General features: G+C 37.6%; 1 protein-coding gene across 1 annotated transcript; it reads right to left on the reverse strand.

Annotated features, from left to right (window-relative positions):
• Positions 1–381: 381 nt before the first annotated feature.
• On the reverse strand, positions 382–4,842 carry LOC131639001 (RPM1-interacting protein 4-like). The gene is made up of 5 exons (XM_058909526.1): positions 4,783–4,842; positions 3,739–4,147; positions 1,038–1,212; positions 725–914; positions 382–468 (listed from the first exon to the last, which is right to left on the reverse strand). Exons 1-5 carry the CDS (start codon positions 4,840–4,842, stop codon positions 382–384), a joined length of 921 nt encoding a protein of 306 aa, XP_058765509.1.
• Positions 4,843–23,598: the final 18,756 nt, after the last annotated feature.

Below are 23,598 nucleotides of genomic sequence, written 5' to 3' on the forward strand. Positions count from 1 at the left end.
TTTATGTGGTTATGAGAAGTGATTATCAAGTTCATAATAAGATCTTTTGCAACAATTTGCTATAAATCATATTTCCAAACTAAAATACACAAGTTCAGCATTGACTTGAACGCAGAATCAATCTCTTATATATTTTGGATAAATACAGTTATATTGAATAGTAAAAACATAACAGTAACGCCACAGAAGGCCAAAAATAGAAAAATCACAATCTTGCAAGCAAATTATCTTTTTACCGACCACATCTGAAAAAAAACATACAGGGAAGGAAAAGAATCACAAAGTTTATATGACAGATGCAATTCAATGATACTACTATGTCTTCCCACAAGGAAAGAGGACCTTGGATATTTACAAGTGTGACACAAACCTCATGATCATTCACAACACTATTTTCACTTTTCTTTTCAGAAAATAAACTTCAAACTTTCCAATAAATAATTTTCTCCCCCAAGCAAAGCAACAACACTGAAGAAGCAAAGAGTACAAAGATTATCATTAGTACAACGAAAACTTCAGAATTATCAATCTGCCAATGTTTTAAAAACCAGAGCGAACAAACCAGTTTCAGGTTAACCGGAATTGAGCCAGTTCAACAATAATGGTTCAAGCTTTGGAAACACTTTTATTTATTTATTTGGTAGAACCTAACTCGGAGGTTTCACCAATTTGATCTCTAGTCGTGTTTTTAAAACATTGAGTTAAACAAGAACTACAGGCATACCTGGACTTTGCCATTGGAAGGTTGGTTGCGGATAACATGTGGCCTCTTGTTAGGTGTGCCGGGTGCATGTCCGGGCCCACCCTGTCTCTCTGCTCTCACCTTGTTGAAAATGTGATTATAGCCCTCGATTGATGCAGGGTTACTCACATCCCATTCACTGAATTTTGGAACAGCCGCGCCTTTCTCAGGCTGCAACATCACAATGCTAAAATCATAACATATTTGCAATGGAAAATTTCATAAAGATATGCACATTTTTCCTCTTCATGTCATGCATGGTAACAAAATAGGATGTCAGGAAAGAAAACTAATGGTTTCATCCCCTCGATTAACTGGTCTTAGCCGAGATCTTCCTGGTGTACCATGGCTGTTGTCGTAAGAATTCTTTGTTTCCAACGAGGGATTATCTTTTCCCGGAGGTTTTGCTTGACTATGAAGGGGTGATCGTTCAATGCTGTACTCAGACCCAGCAGTACTTTGTCTTGAAGCTTGTAACACCCCGTACATATATGTCTAGAATAATATGTAGTGATGCTATAAATGGTACAAGAAACATACATAAGCGATGTAAACAAGAAATGAAAATCATATACAATTCAAGCTTCCAACAAAACTGTATACAATCAACTTGTCTATAACATTGCACAGCGGAAAGATAACGTCTTAGAAGGTCTTCCAGCCAATAACTTGTCCACGGTCTTCGATATGGGTCATCTAGCAATTCTTCTATTTCTAACCTGTTCCTGAAAAAATAATAAGAGGATTGGGGTGAGATTACTAAATCTCAGTGAGTCTCCCTATCTTATGGGTTCACTCGGTTCTACAAGGTACATGCACTCAAACGGATCCGCCTTGGATCCGGGGTTTTTCCTTACGGCCAGGTACAAACACACAACAAGGATACAATCCACATTGGAAGTCCCTTGACTAACCAATGAGATCAACAAACAAACATGAGTACCAGTTTCCTCCAGAATAGGTCTTCTGGGTTAACCTGTCAGCCTCCTGTCGGGCGCGACCCTCGAGCCAAACAAACGAGTATTCAGACCCGTACCCTTGTACGAGGAATCCAGAAGTAAGTTCTAACTTTCTACTGAGGCTACGCAATACCACACCCTCGATGAGTTACCTCTTGTGTCTACGCGTCAAAAGACTTGCACATGCATACCGCTAGATGAAACAGATCATTCCTGCATGGAATTCCATCCTCTATGAGTTTTCCTATTGTGACCTTGCCTAAGTGGCGCCACAACCCCGTCGATCATCTATACGCAAATGTTTAACCGCTAGTGCAAATATGCCATAATGACTACACAAGCCCACCGGGTGAAAGCCTAGTGATTATCTACGTGACATCATTAGAGGTGAGTTTTCCTGACATGATATTACCTACATGGCATCATATCCCCACCATACCAAGCACGAAGATGTTTACCTGCTAGAGGAAACGCCATAAAGACCCTCTGAGTGCATCACAATGGTAGCTCAGGTGTGTATGACTTACCAATGTGCCGATGTTTTCATATTGAAGGTAACCCCTTCAGCCACCGCAATGGTGATATATGTCATGTGCGCTTTACCACCTAGTAGCCTAGGTCTACTTTGATTCAAGCATACATTAATCAATGCTCATCGAGCCATACAAATCAAACAATTCCGAATGTTCAATCAGAACAACATAACATAAGTGATCATTATCACACATAGCATCACGCCACAAACAAGCAACCATCTCCGAACATCAATCGGAACGGACGAATAAACATAATATGATTATCACATAGCATATCAATATAATGCATCAATTAATAATTCACATATTGAAAATCAACACATCCATGATCATATAAAACATTATCATGTTCAAATACCAGTTACAAAAGTCTCACACGACTAAGGAGGCATTCAGTTCTCTTATTCGGAACAGAACTACTTTCGGGGTATTAGTTTCACAAAACTCCATTCACAACACTTAACTGAATGTGCATTAGGTATATCGAAAAACGATATTCTAACATTGGGGATAATTTTCCTATATAGTATGTCTTATAAGATTTCCAACGGTGCGAAGTACGCATTAATCAGACTTACGATGCAAAAGTTATGAATTTCCGAAGTTTTGAAAAATCTGCCCAACAGTGATGTAACCAGTTACATGAATCATGTAACGGGTTACATGACCAAAAACTGCATTTTTTACCCTTTTTCACACATGTAACCGGTTACATCAACCATGTAACCGGTTACATGACTGACAGACCCAAAAATTCTGCATTTTAAAGGTTCAAACTCCAATCCACTTTCAATCCAAATCTCTCTAACACTCAATTATCATCTAAATCATACTACCACATTTTATAGCAGAAAAATCACATGCACTCATACAATCTGTCAACATGCATTTAGAGATTCTTACACTAGACCCCAAATTTCCAATTCATGCAATCATCCCTAAAACCCCAAGTCAATATCTAATGAGACTCACCTGGTGTCAATGGAGATTAGGATGTTGAACATGCTGTCATTGAGCTTCTATATTAACCAAAATTTCTTCTCCAAGTCCACCAATCCCGTAACTCTTCTTTAACCCACTTTCAGCAACAATACGCAAACTTCAAGTGCATTTTTCTCCTTCAATAGAGAACCTATGGACACGAAATTTATATCCAAATCGAAGAGAATTTTGTAACCTTTCCGAAAAGTCCAAAATCACTTAAATCGGAGTTACGAGTAAAAACTTATCACCTGATTTGTGAGGGTTGTTCTTGGAGTACGAAAATACAAATGTTGATGATGAACATAAGGCGTTCTTCCTTCTCTTTCTCCACTCCATCATCTAAAATCTGATTTTGGAAAGTGTATCCACCAAACAAGGCCTTATACTACTTATTAGAGTTGGAAAGGCAAAGATGTCCTTCAACTAAACAACAATTACGAGTTTGCCATTCGGTCCCTTTCTAACCAAGTTCTTAATAATTATTCTCATACATAAAGAAAATAGGGATGTTACAAAGGTCTTCGTAGGTTATCAGCAGAACCTACTCCAAGATGAGGTGTAGAGTCATTGGAACTCCGATTGCCTACACTGTCATGACGAGCTGGAGAATCAACATATTGCTTAGGATCACCATATACGAGACTTTTACGTGTCTCAATTGTTGCTCGAGCTGATCCCTTTCCATATAGATCCTCTGAATCGACTCTAGGTTTGGATTTGGACGAAGGTGGTTGTTTAGATGATGGATTATCAAAAACTAAATCAGGATTTTCCTCAGGGTCATTTGGGTTTATCATCTTTGTGCCAGTTCTGCCCTTTCGAGCTTTGTCGAAATATGCCGTATAAGGAACATTGTCACTACCCTCCCAATTGCCAAATTTTGGTACATGAGTACGTTGCTGCCAAATTGACACGTTGAAAACATTCTGTTAAGTAGATTTTCAATAAAATCGATGCCAGATTACAAGTTCCAAACACTAATGATTTTCTTTTAACATAGTATTAGAGTCAGGCTAACGATGTCATTGTGAAAATTGTGGCTACTGAAGTTGTATGTCAAAAATGCAAGATTTAGTATATACCACCAAAGTGAAAAAACATCTCTAAGAATTTGCGGATTAAGATTTTACTTAAAAAAAAGAAAAGACCAAAGTGAAAGTACAACTCAACTAGCATCTTGTTTTGAAAAATTTTGATTCAATCAAAAACTAAAAATAACAAGTAATCACACTTCCCATTAGAATTATGACTATTAATTATCAACTAGGTAATTGATTCATACTTTAAGAAAAATAAGTAAAAACTCTATTAAGTATTCACAAGGCTAAGCTAAATTAGAAACATATAACACATACACCTTGAACACGATCCAACATTGACACGGTAACACCGATAATAATTTGAAGAAATGAATAAAATAAATATAATCATAAGTATTAGTGTTGGTGTTCGATACGAACATAGGTACGCTTTTTTATGATGTATCGGTGCAACATAGTAAGAAACTCAACATGATTTAAACTATGAAACTAGCATATTAATAAAAACCTAGAAAACTAACACAATATGACACTAATTCGAATTGAATTGCTTCATGTTTCTCAGAAACCAAAAAAAGCATGTTGACCAAAAGAAATTAAAGTCTAATTTTGTTCAAGGGGAGTTCTCAAGAATCATATATGCCATTTCAACTGATTGTAACAGAGATGGGACCAATCATACAACCTATAAGAGTGTTAGCTAGCATAACTGTTCTAAGAGGATCACATCAAATTGAACAAGTGTTGGTACAATGGGAAAATGGATTAGAAGGTGAAGATACTTGGGAAGATTTGGAAGACATTAAGACCAATTATCCCAATCTCAACCTTGAGGACAAGGTTGGTTTTATAGGGGAAGGTAATGTCATGCATAATAAACCATGTGGGCAAGGAGATAAGGCAAATGAGGAGGCACATGGAAACAATCATAACAAACTTGCAGCAGTAGTGGAATTGGGACGTGGGAAGAGAGAGAAATTTGTCAGCTGGAAGCTAAGGGAATGAATGGTTATAAAAGAGAATATTATTTGGTAGAATGGTATTGATGTGAAATTATTCTTGTATCTCTCCCTATCTGAATTTTCTCTCTGCATTATTCTCATTCTACCTAATCTTGTACTTTTTCTCTTGATTTCAGTGATGAAATCATTGAGTTGACATTCTCTTAATTGAAATCTTCTTCCTCCAAATTACTGTTATATTCTCTTTTTTTACCCATTACATATCTCTAAACTAACTTTTGACAAAAATAAAGAAATTGCGCGTTCGACAAATGAATCTCTAAAAATATGTGACATTTTTTACATTTTACCAAGGGACTGGAAGAAGATAACACCGTAACAGGGTGAATTTTTTTTTAATTTTGATTGACGCTTTTTTAATTTTATAGTGGGGTGATCTCGAGGGTTGGTGGGGTTACACTTACACTTTATTAGTTTTACTAATAAAAATGCATATTTAATAAACTAATAAATCTAAATAAAGTAAAATTTGGAGAAAACCTCTTTAATAACATTTTAACCTATTATATGTATGTAGTTTAAATTAAATATTAAAGATCATAGAAAGAGAAACCAATCCATCCCAATAAAATCAACAAATCAAAATTTAATGGTCGTGATTCATTGTTTTCATTTCTCATAATAACCAAGTGTTCTCACTTGAGTCATAGACGAATCAAGTGAGAACACTTGGTTATTATGAGAAATGAGAACAATAAATCACGATCATTAAATTTTGATTTGTTGATTTTAATGAACTGGATTGATTTCTCTTTCTATATTGATTTAAAATAAATATTAAGGATCATAGAAAGAGAAACCAATCCAATCCATTGAAATCAACAAATCTAAATTTAATGATCGTTATTCATTGTTCTCATTTCTCATAATAACCAAGTGTTCTCACTTGAGTCTTCCCGTATATATATATATATATATATATATATATATATATATATATATATATATATATATATATATATATATATATATATATATATATGTGTGTGTGTGTGTGTGTGTGTGTGTGTATATAAGTGTGATATTGGATCGAACACTAGTATGGTCGAAGGGTAGCTTCTTGGTTCGACAGGATTAAGCATGAAGTCGAAGGTTGTTCACATGCTTGTGTCGAAGATGCTAGAGTTGTTAGCATGTTAGATTAGGTTTTAGTGTTTAAACCCTAGTTTGTTAAGTTAGCTTGTTTATTAAGTTGGCTTGTGGAAAAAGCCCATTAGTTAGTATGTTAGGTTTTATTATAAATAGCATACTAGTCTCTCATCATTGCTAAGCTGCAAATTCTAATTTAGGGTGAGAGAGGTTATTTGTTATTCTTGTAAACTTGTAATCTTGTTTTAAGAGAAAGTAAAAGAATAGTAGTTATAACCAATTCTTGTGCTCTTCTTATCTTCCCTAATTCCTATTATACTTTGTTCTTGATATCGTTTTTCACAACAAATTGGTGTGGTGAGTGTGGAGAAGATGCCTTCAACAAAGTATGAGATTGAAAAGTTCACCGGAGTGAATGATTTCGGTCTGTGGCGCTTGAAGATGAAAGCCCTACTGATTCAGCAGGGTTGCTTGGAAGCGTTGAAGGGAGAGGCAGCCATGAATGCAGAATTGACGGCAGCGGAGAAGACGAATGTGAGGGCAAGGTGTAGTTTTCATGATGTCAAAACATTGTGAATAAACTACAACTTAAATGGAATCATAGAAATCGAGCGAATGCAACCAAAACAAGCACTTTTGGCCACAAGACACCAATAGGTCGACTCACACACAATATAGGTCGACCTACTGCAAGCCCTTTGTGAAAGAATTCAGGTAAAAGCTGAATGCGTCGACGCATTGCTTCCTTAGGTCGACGCATTGGTATTTTAAGGAACTCACGGGAATGCGCACGCCGACCCTTCATGTCGACGCATCAAATTTTGGTTACTCAAGTGCAAAAACAGAATGCGTCGACGCAATGCTTCCTTAGGTCGACGCATGGTAGTTTGAGGAACTCACGGGAATGCGCACGCCGATCCTTCAGGTCGACGCAAGTGTCACACATTGCTCACTTTCAGGTGCAACACACTAAATAGGTCGACCTATGCAGAGAGCAGGTCGACCTGTCGCTAATAAATTTGGTTTTCTGCTGTTTTCATTTTGGCCTATGCATTGTATGTGGTATAAATACTCAAGTGATCATTCTCAAGCATTTTTAACAAGAAACGTGAAAGATAGACTCAGCTTCTTCTCATCTTCAACCTTTCGCTTATTGATCGAGAATCACACATAATCATCTTTCTCGATCGAAGTAAGGAACGTGTGTTGATAAGGTTCGACGATAGATATTTGTCTTGTTCGAGATTCGACGGTAGACATTCATCTTGTTCGAGTGAAGATTATTGAGGGTGTTTCTTGTATAAAACCTTAGGGTTTTTCCTTCTTCATCAAAGATTTTGTTCGAAGGTTTTTGACGATCGATTCGCTTTGGTAATCAATTCAGCCGTGCATAAGGGATTGAGGGATTAAAGATCCGCTCAACAAACTTGCTACAACCGGAGGATTGAGAAAGGAATGATCGGGGTCTTGATCGGTGAAGATCATAGACATTGACTTGATTCAACTTGAATCAAGGGGAGGATCGAATTGTATTCAATTTTACTGCATGTGTGTAGTTGGTGATTGGTACTTTCTATCCTTGTTAAACATTTTGCAATCTAATAAAACTTTCCTAATTTCATTTGAAATTAGAGGTAGAAGTACTCCTGCGAGGACGATAGAGGAACTGCCTAAACAAATATCGTGTTCCTTATCGTTTTTACTTTATCTTGTTTTCCTTTGTTTTCGTTTATTTCCATTGTTGAACAAAAACTAAGGTTAGGTAAAATATCGATCACCAACTGTTCGATAAAATTACTCAATCAAAGTTTTGTTCAAATTTTAGTGAAAACGCTCATTGTGAGTAATATACCATATAGTGTGCAATTGATACAATTGATATATTCGTTAAAACGTAATTCATCACTTGAGATTTTCATCCGTTCGGTTTAGTGCACATATCCGGTCCCCGATAACATAATCGCTCTTAGACGATTAAGTGATTCAGGGAAGTCAATTTTCAAAAGCTAAAATTTTCTTAAGTCGGAAAAAGGTGGTCTATTCACCCCCTCTAGACCATTCCTATCGTATAACAAGTGGTATCAGAGCTCCGGTTTATTCTAGTGCTTGATATAACTTTTTAGAAAATGGAGAGCGGTCAAAAAGGGGCGTATAATAAAGCGTCTGTTTTCACCGGTGAAAACTATAGTTATTGGAAAGACTGTATGTGCATTCATATCAACTCAGTTGATAGAAAAATATGGGATGTCATCGTCAATGGTCCTATGGCTATCACCATAACCAACGATGCAGGCATCACAAGACCTAAACCTCAAGCACAATGGGATGAAAAAGATGAAAAGAATTACGGGTATGATTGGAAAGCTAGAAACATTATTATAGCTTCCTTAGGGGTCGATGAGTACTTTCGTGTGTCGCATTGTCAAACGGCTAAGGCAATATGGGATGCGTTACAAGTCTCCCATGAAGGAACTAATGATGTTAAGCTAGCTAGAATCAATACCTTAACGCAAGAGTTTGATCTCTTTCATATGAAGCAAGGTGAAACCATTGCGGATATGCAAAAGAGATTTTCTCACATTATCAATCGATTACACACTTTGGGACATATTGTCATACCCCAAAATTTGTCCGATCGAATCTATGTCCGTTAACCCATCAAGGTTCAGAATTAAGAGCCATAGGGTTTGACATTTCTATTGTCAAACTCGCTCTCTTATAAATCAGGTTGAGTTAAAACAAGGGCGTAATTAACAGGTGTTTTGGGATCTAAACAATTGGGCCCAATTACCACAAGGGAAATATTGTTTTTGAATATAATTGCTTTTACTAACATTTTTTTGTTTTTGGTTATTATGGTAATTTTATTAACTGTTATTATCCATTGCAATTCTATTAACTAACTAATATTATTATTTAATATTAATATAATTAGAATCATTACTATTAATTTTAATATTAGTATTATTAGGATTTTTATCCTTTTATTATTTTTATTAAATTAATTAGTTGGGCAATAGGCCCATTAGATTAATAAACCCTAATTTGACTAATATAAATGGAACATTTTTGTACATTAGGGGAGGCCAACACAATTTGATACACTAACTTTCTCACGTATATACTCCAAAACCGAATTTCTAACCTTTTTTTTTATAACAGCGGAACCTTGCCTCAAAGACATAACCACAATCCCATACTTATCTTTAGCAAGAGGATCCTTTGTTTATCACTTTCATACTAATTAAACACACCAACTTTTCATTTACGTTTCGAACCGTACTAACAATCCATACATTGTCTTTCCTCTAACTATGCTAACAATGCATATATTTTGCAAAGTCACCATAAACTCATCTTTTCCTTAAAACATATTATATAAACACCACCCTCCAATTTACCTTCAATATCAGTATCATTATTCTTTACACCACCATGGCCAATATCATCATTCACAATAACATAAATTAAACTAACCATAATTTTTTTTTGCAGTAACTTATGTTTACAGGTGAAAAGAAGATAAGCCGGTTTAAGGATCCAGAAAAAGAAGAAAATTCTGAAAAAAAAAAACAAAGAAAACCAAAACTCGCTCCGCCGCCACGAAGCACAATAGCGGATCCCTCTCCGCCACCCTTTCAACCGCGAGATCGCCGTTTCAGAACCCAACCATCGGCCACAGTAGCCTCCACCCGACTTCAACCGCCGCGAACACTATCTCCCACCGCGAAGCAAGCTTCTCCGCCACCCATTCAACAACAACAATAATCGGACCACCATCGAAGCCACCTCCGATCGACACATCACCCAGCGCCGTTACCAGCACCGTGGGGTTTGCCGATTTCGTCGGCTTCAACTCTCAATGGAGGCAGAGGGGGGTATGACGTTAACGGTTTGTGTGGAGAGGAAGATGCTCTCTCTCATTCACTTGTAATTTTGATAGTAATGGATAGGGGTGATCAAAACCAAACCAACCCAATAGAAAACCGCAAACCAAACCAAACCAAACCAAAACCGCAAAAAACCGCATTTGGTTCGGATTAGTTTGGGTCATCTTTTAACAAAACCGCATGGTTCGGTTTGGTTTGCGGTTTGTATTTTATAAACCGAACCAAACCGAATCAAACCGCATTATGTTACAACCTAACTTTTACTTAACTCACATCCAACCCAAACTTAAATCTATAATACCTTAACCTTATGATTACGAACAATTTTCTCATCCTTACACATGATTTTAGTCCCGATCTTCTCAAATCTCTAATAGCATTATCGCTTCTTCTTTGTCACATACATCTTCCCTCTTTTTCTATAATCTTTACTCTCTTATATTCTTTCTTTTTCACCTTCTCATTTTTATGCAAATGTTCCCTTTTGTTTTTATCGCACATCTTCTTCTCTAATCTCCCAACTCATTTGTTTTTTCTTTTTCACATTCACTAATCTCTCGTATCTTCTATTTTTTTGTTTCATTCTAATAATTTTTATATTATTTTATACTATTATTTTATGTTTATTATTCCACTTTTGTCCAATTTAATTTTTACATATTAAATAGAAAGTTATTGTCAAAATATGACGGGTTTTGTTGTTATTTGATAGTGTATGAATGTCTAAATACAAAGTTATGTTATCATCTATATGTATATGAATGGTTCAATAAAATATTTCTAAAAAACCGAACCAACCGCACCGAACCAAACCGCATTAGGTTGGTTTGGTTTGGTTCGGATTTTTTTTAAAAGCCAACCGAACCAAACCAAACCGCACAATTTTTTCTCTTGCGGTTCGGATGATTTTTTTCGTCAAAACCGCCCAAACCGCACCGCGATCACCCCTAGTAATGGACAGGTTCTTGTTTCAATCTTTTTTTTTTCTTATATTTATTTTGTTGTTCTTTTAGTTTAATTACTTTGAAGAGTCAAAAATAATGTGAGAGGGGATGTACCGCCCCAACTCTAGCTTCTGTCATGTTTTTTTGTATTATTTTTACTTTATTTTTATTTAGGATTATTGTTTGCAATTGTATATTAGGGTTGAGTTATTAGGTCTTATGGACCTAACTGAATGCTATTAACACATCCTCTAATTTACTACCAAGAATAACACACACCCACTGCAGCGAGTAGACAAAATTGACCAATTAATTGTATATATTTTTTTCTAATTAATTTATCCATTAACATTAATTCTCTCCTCGACCCGACTAAAGCTATTAGTCGCATTAGACGAGAGATAAAAAAAACATAAAATCCAAAACACATATAATTTGCTGCCCGCGATGATCAATCTATCGATCTGAGTAACCAGCGATGCCCCTTAATCCGTTAGCTATACTGACCAAATCTATTGGTCATCGCATCTAATGGTGCCATATTAAATCAGGGTTGTACGCCCAATACATTCAAAATACACTAAACCACGACACTACGGATTTTCATCCTTTTCAATCACGCAATTCAAAAAGCCTTTCAAATCACAACTTCACAAACTACGATAGGCCATTCAAAAAGCCTTCAAAACAACCTTCAAACAACTTCATCTCAAATTCAAATTCAAAGGCGTACAACCCTGGGCCCGAACTACGTTGACTCTGATTCTCCCTAAGGAGATACGTAGGCACTTGGATAACCAAGGCGAGTCCCCTTCCATAAAATCTCAAATTTCCCCTATTCATTTCCTTAGCTATAAACCTCAATAATTCTAGCCACAAACCTTTACCTTAAAATGCAAACCTTTAGGAAAGGGTTGAGGGTGCCTAACACCTTCCCTCGACCTGATTATAATAACTTACCCCGATCTCTAAACTGCGTAGGGTTTCCTATTCGCCCTTCAGAATAGGTGGCGACTCTAGAATCTTTATTTTAGGGCAGGTTGCTACAGCTGGCGACTCTGCTGGGGATTAGTGATAACAAAACTGTAAATTATTATGCTCCTTTAGGTTTTGACAGGGTTTAGGTTTTGGCGAATAAATTAGGGTTTGGCGAATTATTTTTAGGGTTTGGCTAATTTGCCAAAACTAGGGTTGTGAATTAGGATTTGGGTTTTTTTTCTCTTTATGCAAATATTTAATTTAATTTATTTATTTTATTTATTTATGGTTTTATTTACAGTAATTATCTTTTACAGTAATTTTTAAATGTTTATTTAATTATTACCTGTTTTACTGTATTTTCTGGGATATATATTGCTGTTAAGCCTAAGCATGGGAATTATAATAATGACCAGAGGGGAATTACATCGCCTACGAGTCTTATTATAATTCCACTCAGAGTTGGTTGAATATCCGGAAAGGTCTGATATGAGGCTTGACCTTGTTGAGGGCTGGACTTGGTATTTGGCTGATCTCTCTGGGAACCTACCCCTAAAACTCGAACCTCATGGATAAATGAGTTGTTCTAAAATCCAAAGAGACAAAAAGTTCTCGGCGGCTACGAACGACCCCATGAGACCTTCTAGAACACACCAATGGGAAGGGTAGGCACCCTAAGCCGTTACGTCGGACCTATGAACCTAGGGCTTATGTGCTTACGTACTTGTTATTATATATGCAATTTATATACTGTGAATGTCTGGCAATTTTATTTTTGCAGGTGTTCCTATGCGTTCCCTGGCCTTCAGGGACCCTATTTCTAAGACCATGTCCTTCCCACGAAGGACACCTCCATTTACGCACGTCAATTGGCCTCTCGATGGCCATGCGATCTAGTGACTATCTTTAACGGTCACCCCGTGCTTACATCTGCGCGTTCCCTAGCTTGTAGGGACTATATTTCTAAAAACGCATCCTTCATACGAAGGACATCTTTGTTAGCATACGTCAATTGGCCTCTCGATGGCCATGCGATTCAGTGACTGTCTTGAACGGTCACCCCGTGCTTGCTCTTGCGAACTCCCTAGCCTATAGGGATTTTTCTTTTACATCCATGTGTTTTCACAACGACGCGTCCTTCCCCGAAGGACAACTTCATTAGCATGCGTTCGATTGGCCTCTCGATGGCTATGAGATCTAGTGACTATCCTGAACGGTCACTCCATGCTTGTTTCCGCCACCCTCTAACTTGTAGGGTTTGGATTCCCATCTCTACATCTGTCATCCCTAGCCTGTAGGGATTTCACTTCATCCGATATCGTCCTTATATAGGTTGTGTTCCGTATAGAGAACTTTCCCATCAAGGACAACTTTATTGGTACACGTTGATTGGCCTCTCGATGGCCATGAGATTTGGTGACTGTCTTGAACGGTCACCAGCCGCTACCTTCTGCATACTCTCGAATTTAAGGGATTTCCCTTAGCGTGCCATAACATTTATCCTGCAAAGATTCCACGAGGGTCTAATGTCGCCTCTAAGGCTATCCCTAGGATCATATGTTACACGTCTGCATTGCATACATGGAGTTATAATACAAGGAGTCTCTCGCATATCCATGCATTCGCATTTTCATGCAGTCATACATTTTCATCTACATTTGCATCTTCACCCGCATCCGCACCTATCGCGCTAGCCGATCTCCCGGGACTCACGAAGAGAATAAAGAAGGATCATAAACTATGGAGAAAAGAAGATAAATTACTGAGAATGACCTTGGTCTAAGAAAAAGAGGATGTCTCTCATCATGCCAGCCGGATGTCCATGCCTTTCCGTAACGGGTTTGTAAATACAGTAAAGGTTGTCATCGAGCAAGGATTAGTTCAACAAAGAAGTTCCCTCATAGATATACTCAAGATGTATCTAGTCATAAAGGGGTTCATCTTAGAACATATCAAACTTACAAGGACGCTCTACGATAACCTGGGTACAAGGATTAGTCCAACTGGGGCAATATCCTGGACGAAGATGCATAACTACGATGGAGGGAAGGCGACATGTGTTAACCTCACACCAAAGGGCAAAAGGGTCATAAGTGATACTATCCTTAGGGAAAGCAAAAGAGGTTCAGTCAAAGGAAACTCATGAAGTTCCGATACGACGAAAACCCACCGCTAACAATTTATTCCCAACATGTTTGACATGTCCAAGGAGAACTCGAGATTACCCTTCACTTCTATAAGTTCATCAACTAAGGAGTGAAACAGGGTCAGTGGTTCTACAAAGGAGATTATCCCTAGGGTCAATAGGTGTCTATCATGCTCAGAATTTCAACCCCTACGATCGCTAAGTATTACTCAAGATAAAAAGTTGCACCTTCGGATTAGCAAGTCTAATGGGATGACCATGCAGGTTTTGAAATCGATTCATTCGCTCACTACAACGACTTTCAATTTCAAATTTAGGATTATTAACAAACTGAAGGGAGAATGACGAATACAAATAACTAAGTCCAGCTAAACATATGCTTTCAAGGTAAGACCGAGCCGAGGATGTACAGGCATTGTTTCAATTCCTAAACAGTGGAGATATAAGGATGTTAATCCCTCGTCACCCCCTCGAGCCAGGAGTTGGAGTTTGTTTCTACTTTTCAAATAAACCTTGATTTTAACCAGGGGCAGGGTAGATTTCAATTAATCCAATGGTGTATTTTGGTTGTCAAGAGAATCAGTCAATTCAAGCAAGGATTCAAGCAAAGGTTCAAGCATAAGGATCAAGCAAAGGTTCAAGCATATCTTCTTCCTCGCGTTCATCTAAGATTGAGGAAGCAATGGAGATGATATTCACAACATCTTCTTCCTCAACACATCATTCAAAGATCGAGGAAGTATCAAAGTCGAAGCTTACAAATCAAAATCAACATAGCAGTCACAACATTCCATATCCAAAGATCAAATCTCAAAAGGAGTATTCAAAAGAAAAAAGAGAAAAGCGCCCGCTAAGTCAAAATAGAAAATTTCATAAAAGAAAACAAAAATGACTTAGGCAAAATTTTGGGCATCCCGATGGATCAAACTCAAAAGAGTTGGTTCATGCAAAAATAAGGGATAAAAACAAAGGCGAAATACAAAGGATAATCTTGTGACTGCCAAACCATCAAAGCTTCACATCAATGCTTGGATCTCTACAATATTTTCATCAACGCTTGGGTCTTTACTAAAGGCTTCTGCTCAACATCAGAACTGATTTTCTTACAAACAAAAAACATTCATTGGATTAGGTGAATTTCTAGGATTTGGAGAACATCAAGGAGAAAGGGGTGGGGTAAATAAAATTTTTGAGCCTTATATCCGTTGTTTCTTAAAACTGTGAACCAGGCCAAGTTACAACATTCAAAAGTCCTAATTGAGGCAAGGTTAACTATGAAAGCATATTACGCAGGATTTGTTATACTGACTCCTAAGTTTGTTAAAAACTATTTCTAAACCATTGTGCTTCTTCAAGCATTCATTTCTAAATCATCCCGTCCTAATTCATAACGGACTTCGATTTCAAAACTTGCATACACATTGCATTGGAGTTACTTCTCAAAAGATACAACGTCATCTACAAGTATACACTTAGCGTCCAGGAGACCTCAAAATTGGTTTAATCAAAGGCGATCTTTCTAATAAAGACCCTGGAATGGGGGGAATCACATCTAGGGGGTTCCCCTTAACAGGGGCAAAAACTCAAGGATCGCAGGGGCATACGAGCAAAAAAATTCTATTAACTGGGGGCATTCTTCCTAAGGTTCAATCGACTTGGGGCACATCTCGAAACAATCTCAATCAGGGGCATGTCAAACATGGGAGAAACTTTAAAGGATAGAACACTATGGATAGTCCTCCATATCCGGGAGATCAAGGGCATACCCTTTAATCTAAACGTCAAAGCATATGACAAGGTTATTTCCCGGGGCACTTCCTTCATAGCTTGGAGATCATAGGCACCTTTTTTCCACTAAACATTGGGGCATGGGATATCAAATCCATAAGGTGTGGAGAACCACAAAGGTTAAAGGTGTGGAGAACCTCGAAAAGGTTAAAGGTGTGAATTGCAAAAGGTGAAAGACATGGAGAACCTCAAAAGGTTAAAGGCGTGGAGTAATTCAAAAGCCAAATTGGGGCAAGGCGCACAGCATAAGGCATTCTCACGCTTCACAACATCGAACAAATATTTCTCCTAACTACGATATTCAAAAACAGGTATCGGGGAATCGCGCTAGCATCACACCCCACCTTATCAAACAAACCTGTAACTCCAGCGAGCTATATACGCTTTGGTTATCAACAACCTATCTTTGGAGTATCATGCGAATACATATAAATCATGCATTACATACATTGATCGATACATTACGCCACACCTTTTTAGGTAGTCTTCTTTAAGACCAACCCTACGGTCCTTTCTAGGAACCTCTTTAGGTAGTCTTTTTAAGACATCTTCCAACCTGTTCAGGTAGTCTTGTTTAAGACAAATCTTACGATCCCTTCTAAGAACCTTTTTAGGTAGGCTTTTTTTAAAACATTCTTTTTCTAAGAACCTTTCTAGGTAGTCTTCTCTAAGACAATCATCGCTATTTCCAAGAGCCTTTTTAGGTAGGCTTCTTCAAGACAAATTGTCATCCTTTTCAGGAACCTCTTCAGGTAGTCTTCTTTAAGACATTCGACGAACCCTTCTAGGTGGTCTTTCCTAGGACATTCATTTTCCTTTCTAGGAACCTTTTTAGGTAGTCTTCTTCAAGACATTCCTTTTTAGGTAGTCCTTTTTAAGACATCTTTCAGCCTTTCTAGGTGGTCTTCTTTAAGATAAAATTTCTATACTTTCTAAGAATCTTTTTTTTGGTAGTCTTTTAAGACATTGTTCAATCTTTCCAAGTAGTCTTCTTTAAGACATTCCTCATCCTTGATAAAAGCCTTTACAGGTAGTCTTCTTTAAGACAAACATTCACATCCATTCCAAAAAAAAAACCTTTTCAGGTAGTCTTACTGAAGACATTACTTCGTTCCATTCATTTCATAAACAAACTACACATATGCATGAGCATTATCCAAGCCAGCATAAGCATAGCCGACGTATAGGTGCAAATATGGTTTAAACAAAGTTCAATGGGTTTAAGGAGATAAAATCTTGGGATTGCATCAGCATTAGCATACATACATACGCATTAGCATTAGCATATACATATCACAAAAAGCCCAATTTTTATTGGCAATCCAAGTCATTACGAAGTCCAGTTCTCGTCCTGGCAAATCATTACAAAGTCCAGTTCTCGTCCTGGCAAATCATTACAAAGTCCAGTTCTCGTCCTGGAAAACCATCAAATCCAATTCTCGTTTGGTAGTCAGTTCCCGTCTGACTGTTACATCAAAATTCAAATCATACTACAAAAGCATAGTCTCCAACCCTCGTGTTGTGAGAGGTGTATTTCCCGACCCACGTGTCGTGAGTTTCCAACCCTCGTGTTGTGAAAGGTGTATTTTCTCCGACCCTCGAGTCGTGAGTCTCCAAACAGGTGAATCTTTTTTCGTGCAGGTAAGTTTGCTAGAACTATAGCAAATGATTACTCTTATGCAGGTACGCTTGTCAGAACCATGGCAGGCAATTCCTTTGGTACAGGTGAAATTTGTCCGAACCAGGGCAAATGATCCAAATGGTGCGGGTGAGTTTGCTACAAGCATGGCAAATGATCCTAAATGGGGCAGGTGAGTTTGCTACAAGAACGGCAAATGATCCTAAATGGGGCAGGTGAGTTTGCTACAAGCACGGCAAATGATCCTAAATGGTGCGGGTGAGTTTGCTACAAGCACGGAAAATGATCCTAAATGGTGCGGGTGAATTTGCTACAAGCACGACAAATGATCCTAAATGGTGCGGGTGAATTTGCTACAAGCACGGCAAATGATCCTAAATGGTGCAGGTGAGTTTGCTACAAGCACGACAAATGATCCTAAATGGGGCGGGTGAGTTTGCTACAAGCACGGCAAATGATCCTAAATGGGGCAGGTGAGTTTGCTACAAGCACGACAAATGATCCTAAATGGTACGGGTGAGTTTGCTACAAGCATGGCAAATGATCCCAAATGGTGCAGGTGAAGTTGCTATAAGCATAGCAAATTATCCTAAATGGTGCAGGTGAAGTTGCTATAAGCATAGCAAATTATCCTAAATGATGCAGGAGCCTTTCTAGGCAGTTTTCTTTAAGACGTATTCCATCCTTTCTAGGAGCTTTTCCAAGCAAAACGGGGTTTTACAAAGGATTTTACAACAAAGATTTTCAAAAGGTTTCTCAATTGGGTTTATCACGTTAGTCCCTCGGCAGTGATATTCTCCAAAACATCATCAATAACAATCAAAGGTGTTATCTTTCTTTTCAGAGCTACTAACATACTTTAACTGACAATCATGCATCATTCAACTAACACACCTCATTTCATACATAATGCATATACATACATCGCTCTCATTTATTTTGAGAAGTTCACTGCATCATACATCACATGCATCATAACATTGCATAAAATTCAGGTTGCCTTTCTAGGCCGTGCTACAACCAAGACACAGTGGTTCCTTTCAAAAGCGTTTGCTCCACACTCTGGAAAACGGCATTTACCTTGGATGGCATCTTTAAGCCCATTTCCTGCGGAATTCTTTTCCAACAAAGGCAAATTTCAGGGCATTTCAGTGTTCAATCATCTTCCACCTTTTAGATCACGATAGGCAGACGTGCCTATCTAACTCTTCAGGTTTAAGAAGATTGAACAGGGGCAACTGTCATACCCCAAAATTTGTCCGATCGAATCTACGTCCGTTAACCCATCAAGGTTCAGAATTAAGAGCCATAGGGTTTGACATTTCTATTGTCAAACTCGCTCTCTTATAAATCAGGTTGAGTTAAAACAAGGGCGTAATTAACAGGTGTTTTGGGATCTAAACAATTGGTCCCAATTACCACAAGGGTTCTATTGTTTTTGAATATAATTGCTTTTACTAACATTTTTTTGTTTTTGGTTATTATGGTAATTTTATTAACTGTTATTATCCATTGCAATTCTATTAACTAACTAATATTATTATTTAATATTAATATAATTAGAATCATCACTATTAATTTTAATATTAGTATTATTAGGATTTTTATCCTTTTATTATTTTTATTAAATTAATTAGTTGGGCAATAGGCCCATTAGATTAGAAAACCCTAATTTGACTAATATAAATGGAACATTTTTATACACATTAGGGGAGGCCAACACAATTTGATACACTAACTTTCTCACGTATATACTTCAAAACCGAATTTCTAACCTTTTTTTTTTATAACAGCGGAACCTTGCCTCAAAGACATAACCACAATCCCATACTTATCTTTAGCAAGAGGATCCTTTGTTTATCACTTTCATACTAATTAAACACACCAATTTTTCATTTACGTTTCGAACCGTACTAACAATCCATACATTGTCTTTCCTCTAACTATGCTAACAATGCATATATTTTGCAAAGTCACCATAAACTCATCTTTTCCTTAAAACATATTATATAAACACCACCCTCCAATTTACCTTCAATATCAGTATCATTATTCTTTACACCACCATGGCCAATATCATCATTCACAATAACATAAATTAAACTAACCATAATTTTTTTTTGCAGTAGCTTATGTTTACAGGTGAAAAGAAGATAAGCCGGTTTAAGGATCCGGAAAAAGAAGAAAATTCTGAAGAAAAAAAACAAAGAAAACCAAAACTCGCTCCGCCGCCACAAAGCACAATAGCGGATCCCTCTCCGCCACCCTTTCAACCGCGAGATCGCCGTTTCAGAACCCAACCATCGGCCACAGTAGCCTCCACCCGACTTCAACCGCCGCGAACACTATCTCCCACCGCGAAGCAAGCTTCTCCGCCACCCATTCAACAACAACAATAATCGGACCACCATCGAAGCCACCTCCGATCGACACATCACCCAGCGCCGTTACCAGCACCGTGGGGTTTGCCGATTTCGTCGGCTTCAACTCTCAATGGAGGCAGAGGGGGGTATGACGTTAACGGTTTGTGTGGAGAGGAAGATGCTCTCTCTCATTCACTTGTAATTTTGATAGTAATGGACAGGTTCTTGTTTCAATCTTTTTTTTTTATATTTATTTTGTTGTTCTTTTAGTTTAATTACTTTGAAGAGTCAAAAATAATGTGAGAGGGGATGTACCGCCCCAACTCTAGCTTCTGTCATATTTTTTTGTATTATTTTTACTTTATTTTTATTTAGGATTATTGTTTGCAATTGTATATTAGGGTTGAGTTATTGGGTCTTATGGACCTAACTGAATGCTATTAACACATCCTCTAATTTACTACCAAGAATAACACACACCCACTGCAGCGAGTAGATAAAATTGACCAATTAATTGTATATTTTTTTTTCTAATTAATTTATCCATTAACATTAATTCTCTCCTCGACCCGACTAAAGCTATTAGTCGAATTAGACGAGAGATAAAAATACATAAAATCCAAAACACATTTAATTTGCTGCTCGCGACGATCAATCTATCGATCTGAGTAACCAGCAATGCCCCTTAATCCGTTAGCTATACTGACCAAATCTATTGGTCATCGCATCTAACGTTGCCATATTAAATCAGGGTTGTACGCCCAATACATTCAAAATACACTAAACCACGACACTACGGATTTTCATCCTTTTCAATCACGCAATTCAAAAAGCCTTTCAAATCACAACTTCACAAACTACGATAGGCCATTCAAAAAGCCTTCAAAACAACCTTCAAACAACTTCATCTCAAATTCAAATTCAAAGGCGTACAACCCTGGGCCCGAACTACGTTGACTCTGATTCTCCCTAAGGAGATACGTAGGCACTTGGATAACCAAGGCGAGTCCCCTTCCATAAAATCTCAAATTTCCCCTATTGATTTCCTTAGCTATAAACCTCAATAATTCTAGCCACAAACCTTTACCTTAAAATGCAAACCTTTAGGAAAGGGTTGAGGGTGCCTAACACCTTCCCTCGACCTGATTATAATAACTTACCCCGATCTCGAAACTGCGTAGGGTTTCCTATTCGCCCTTCAGAATAGGTGGAGACTCTAGAATCTTTATTTTAGGGCAGGTTGCTACACATATTACTCCCAATGCCGTAGCTACTAACAAAGTTTTGAGATGTCTTAGTAAGGAATGACAACCTAAGGTCACGACAATCAAAGAAGCCAATGATATTTCTACATTGGATCTCACGACTCTATTTGGAAAGCTTGAATAACATGAGCAAGATCTCATGAACCTAAACAAGCACGAGAAGAAAGAAAAGAAAGAAAAGTCAAAGGACACCGAAAAGAAGTCTATTGCTCTAAAGGCTTCAAGTTCTAAGTCATCCACCAAAGATACATGTGATAGTGAGTCTAGTGACGAAGATGATAGTCCGGATGAAGATATGGGATTATTAGTAAGAAGATACAATAAATATCTTCGAAAGAATGAAATTAAGAATTCGGACAACAATCTAGTTGACTACAGACGTCAATCAAAGACTAACAAGCAAGATGAGTATAAGAAGACTAAATCTAGAGGGTCTTGTTACAATTACGGTAAACCGGGTCACTACAAACCGGATTGCCCCTCGCTTAAGAAAGATAAGACAAAGAGCAAACCTTAAAAGAAGCAGACAAAAGGAAGAAGAGCCTATATCGCTTGGGAAAGTGATAGTAACTCCTCTAGCAAAGAAGGCTCAAGCGATGAAGAGGAAACCGTCAACCTATGTCTCATGGCACATCAAAAGAAGAAGAAAATTGTAAGTCATGATAAATATAATAATGTTGATGCTATGTCTTATTTTGAATTAAAGCATGCCTTTGATACCTTGCATCATGAAACTAAGGAAGCATTTCAACGCTTAGCTTCAAATAAAAGAATTTTCAAATACCTTGAGAAGAAAGTTTCCGATTCCGAAAAGGAATTAGAAACTCTCAAGAAATCTATGATCAAAAGTATCAAAGACACAAACGTTGTTGACAAGAGTCCTTGGTTTAAGTGGGGAGGATGTGAAACTTGTCACATTTGGCAAAAAGAAGTTAAAACTATCAAAGCCAAATTAGACAAGGCCTCACAACCAAAAATCACATATGCTATTGATCGATCACATTTCAAAAATAGTATGATAAATCCGTATCAACGATACACTTATGTGATAAAAGATCAATCTAGTAAATGTGATGACAATTCAAACTCAAGATGTCTATATTGTTGCATAAGGGGGCATACCATTAAAAAATGTCGCTTTAGGAGATTCTTGGTTCCCAAAGGCATTTTCAAATGGATTCCCAAGAGCAACCTTTGTTTCACTCACACACAAGGACCCAATGAAAATTGGGTACCTATTTCGCGTGTTTAAATTTGTAGGTGGAATGTCTTGAGCCATCCGAAAGAAGATGGTTTCTAGATAGCGGATGCTCAAGACATATGACGGGTGACATATCTTTATTCTATGACTTTGTGGCTAAGAAGAAAGGATTTGTGACCTATGGTGATAACAACAAGGGAGCAATACTCGGTGAAGGTAGTGTAGGTAATCCCTCTTCTACTACTATCTCTGACGTCCTTCTAGTTGAGGGCCTTAAACACAATCTTATTAGCATCAGTCAAAGGCCTGAGGGTAAATAATGTATACATGCTTGATAACAAGAAAGATGATGTGTTCAAAGGCCTGAGGGTAAATAATGTATACATGCTTGATCTAAATGATGTATCCTTGATTGAAGCAAAATGTCTAGCAACTATGAGTGAAGACTCATGGCTTTGGCATAGACGTTTAGCTCACGTCAACTTTGATTTGCTAAATAAAATCGTCTCAAAAGACTTAGTATCCGGCCTACCTAAAATAAAGTTTTCCAAAGATCACTTATGTGATGCATGCCAAATGGGGAAGCAAACGAGGATCTCCTTTAAATCTAAAAACATTGTTTCAACTACAAGACCTCTTGAACTTCTCCATATGGACCTCTTTGGACCATCTAGAATAAAAAGTCTAGGTGGAAACTATTATGGGTTTGTCATAGTTGATGATTTCTCTAGGTATTGTTGGACGATTTTCTTAGCTAGCAAAAGTGAAACCTTCTCCGCGTTTGAGAAATTTGCCAAGTTATTTCAAAATAAATTGAACACTAACATAGTATCCATCCGAAGTGATCATGGGGGTGAGTTTGAAACCATCTCTTTGAAGAGTTCTGTGGCAATCATGGCATTAATCATAACTTCTCCGCACCATGAACTTCCTAACAAAATGGTGTTGTGGAACGTAAAAATCGTGTGTTGGAAGAACTTGGGAGAACTATGATCAATGAACATGGGCTTCC

Source organism: Vicia villosa, unplaced genomic scaffold (genome assembly GCF_029867415.1).
Source record: "Vicia villosa cultivar HV-30 ecotype Madison, WI unplaced genomic scaffold, Vvil1.0 ctg.002496F_1_1, whole genome shotgun sequence".
Classification (NCBI taxonomy): domain Eukaryota; kingdom Viridiplantae; phylum Streptophyta; class Magnoliopsida; order Fabales; family Fabaceae; genus Vicia; species Vicia villosa.

Bases quoted from the DNA above. Each gene is read 5' to 3' on its own strand.
- LOC131639001 (XM_058909526.1), bottom strand. From the start codon at position 4,842: ATGCTTTTTTTGGTTTCTGAGAAACATGAAGCAATTCAATTCGAATTA. The intron at 915-1,037 runs CATTAGTTTTCT...TGTGATGTTGCA, and splicing joins GTTAATCGAGGGGATGAAAC to GCCTGAGAAAGGCGCGGCTG. The intron at 469-724 runs GTATGCCTGTAG...TTGCTTCTTCAG, and splicing joins CTTCCAATGGCAAAGTCCAG to TGTTGTTGCTTTGCTTGGGG.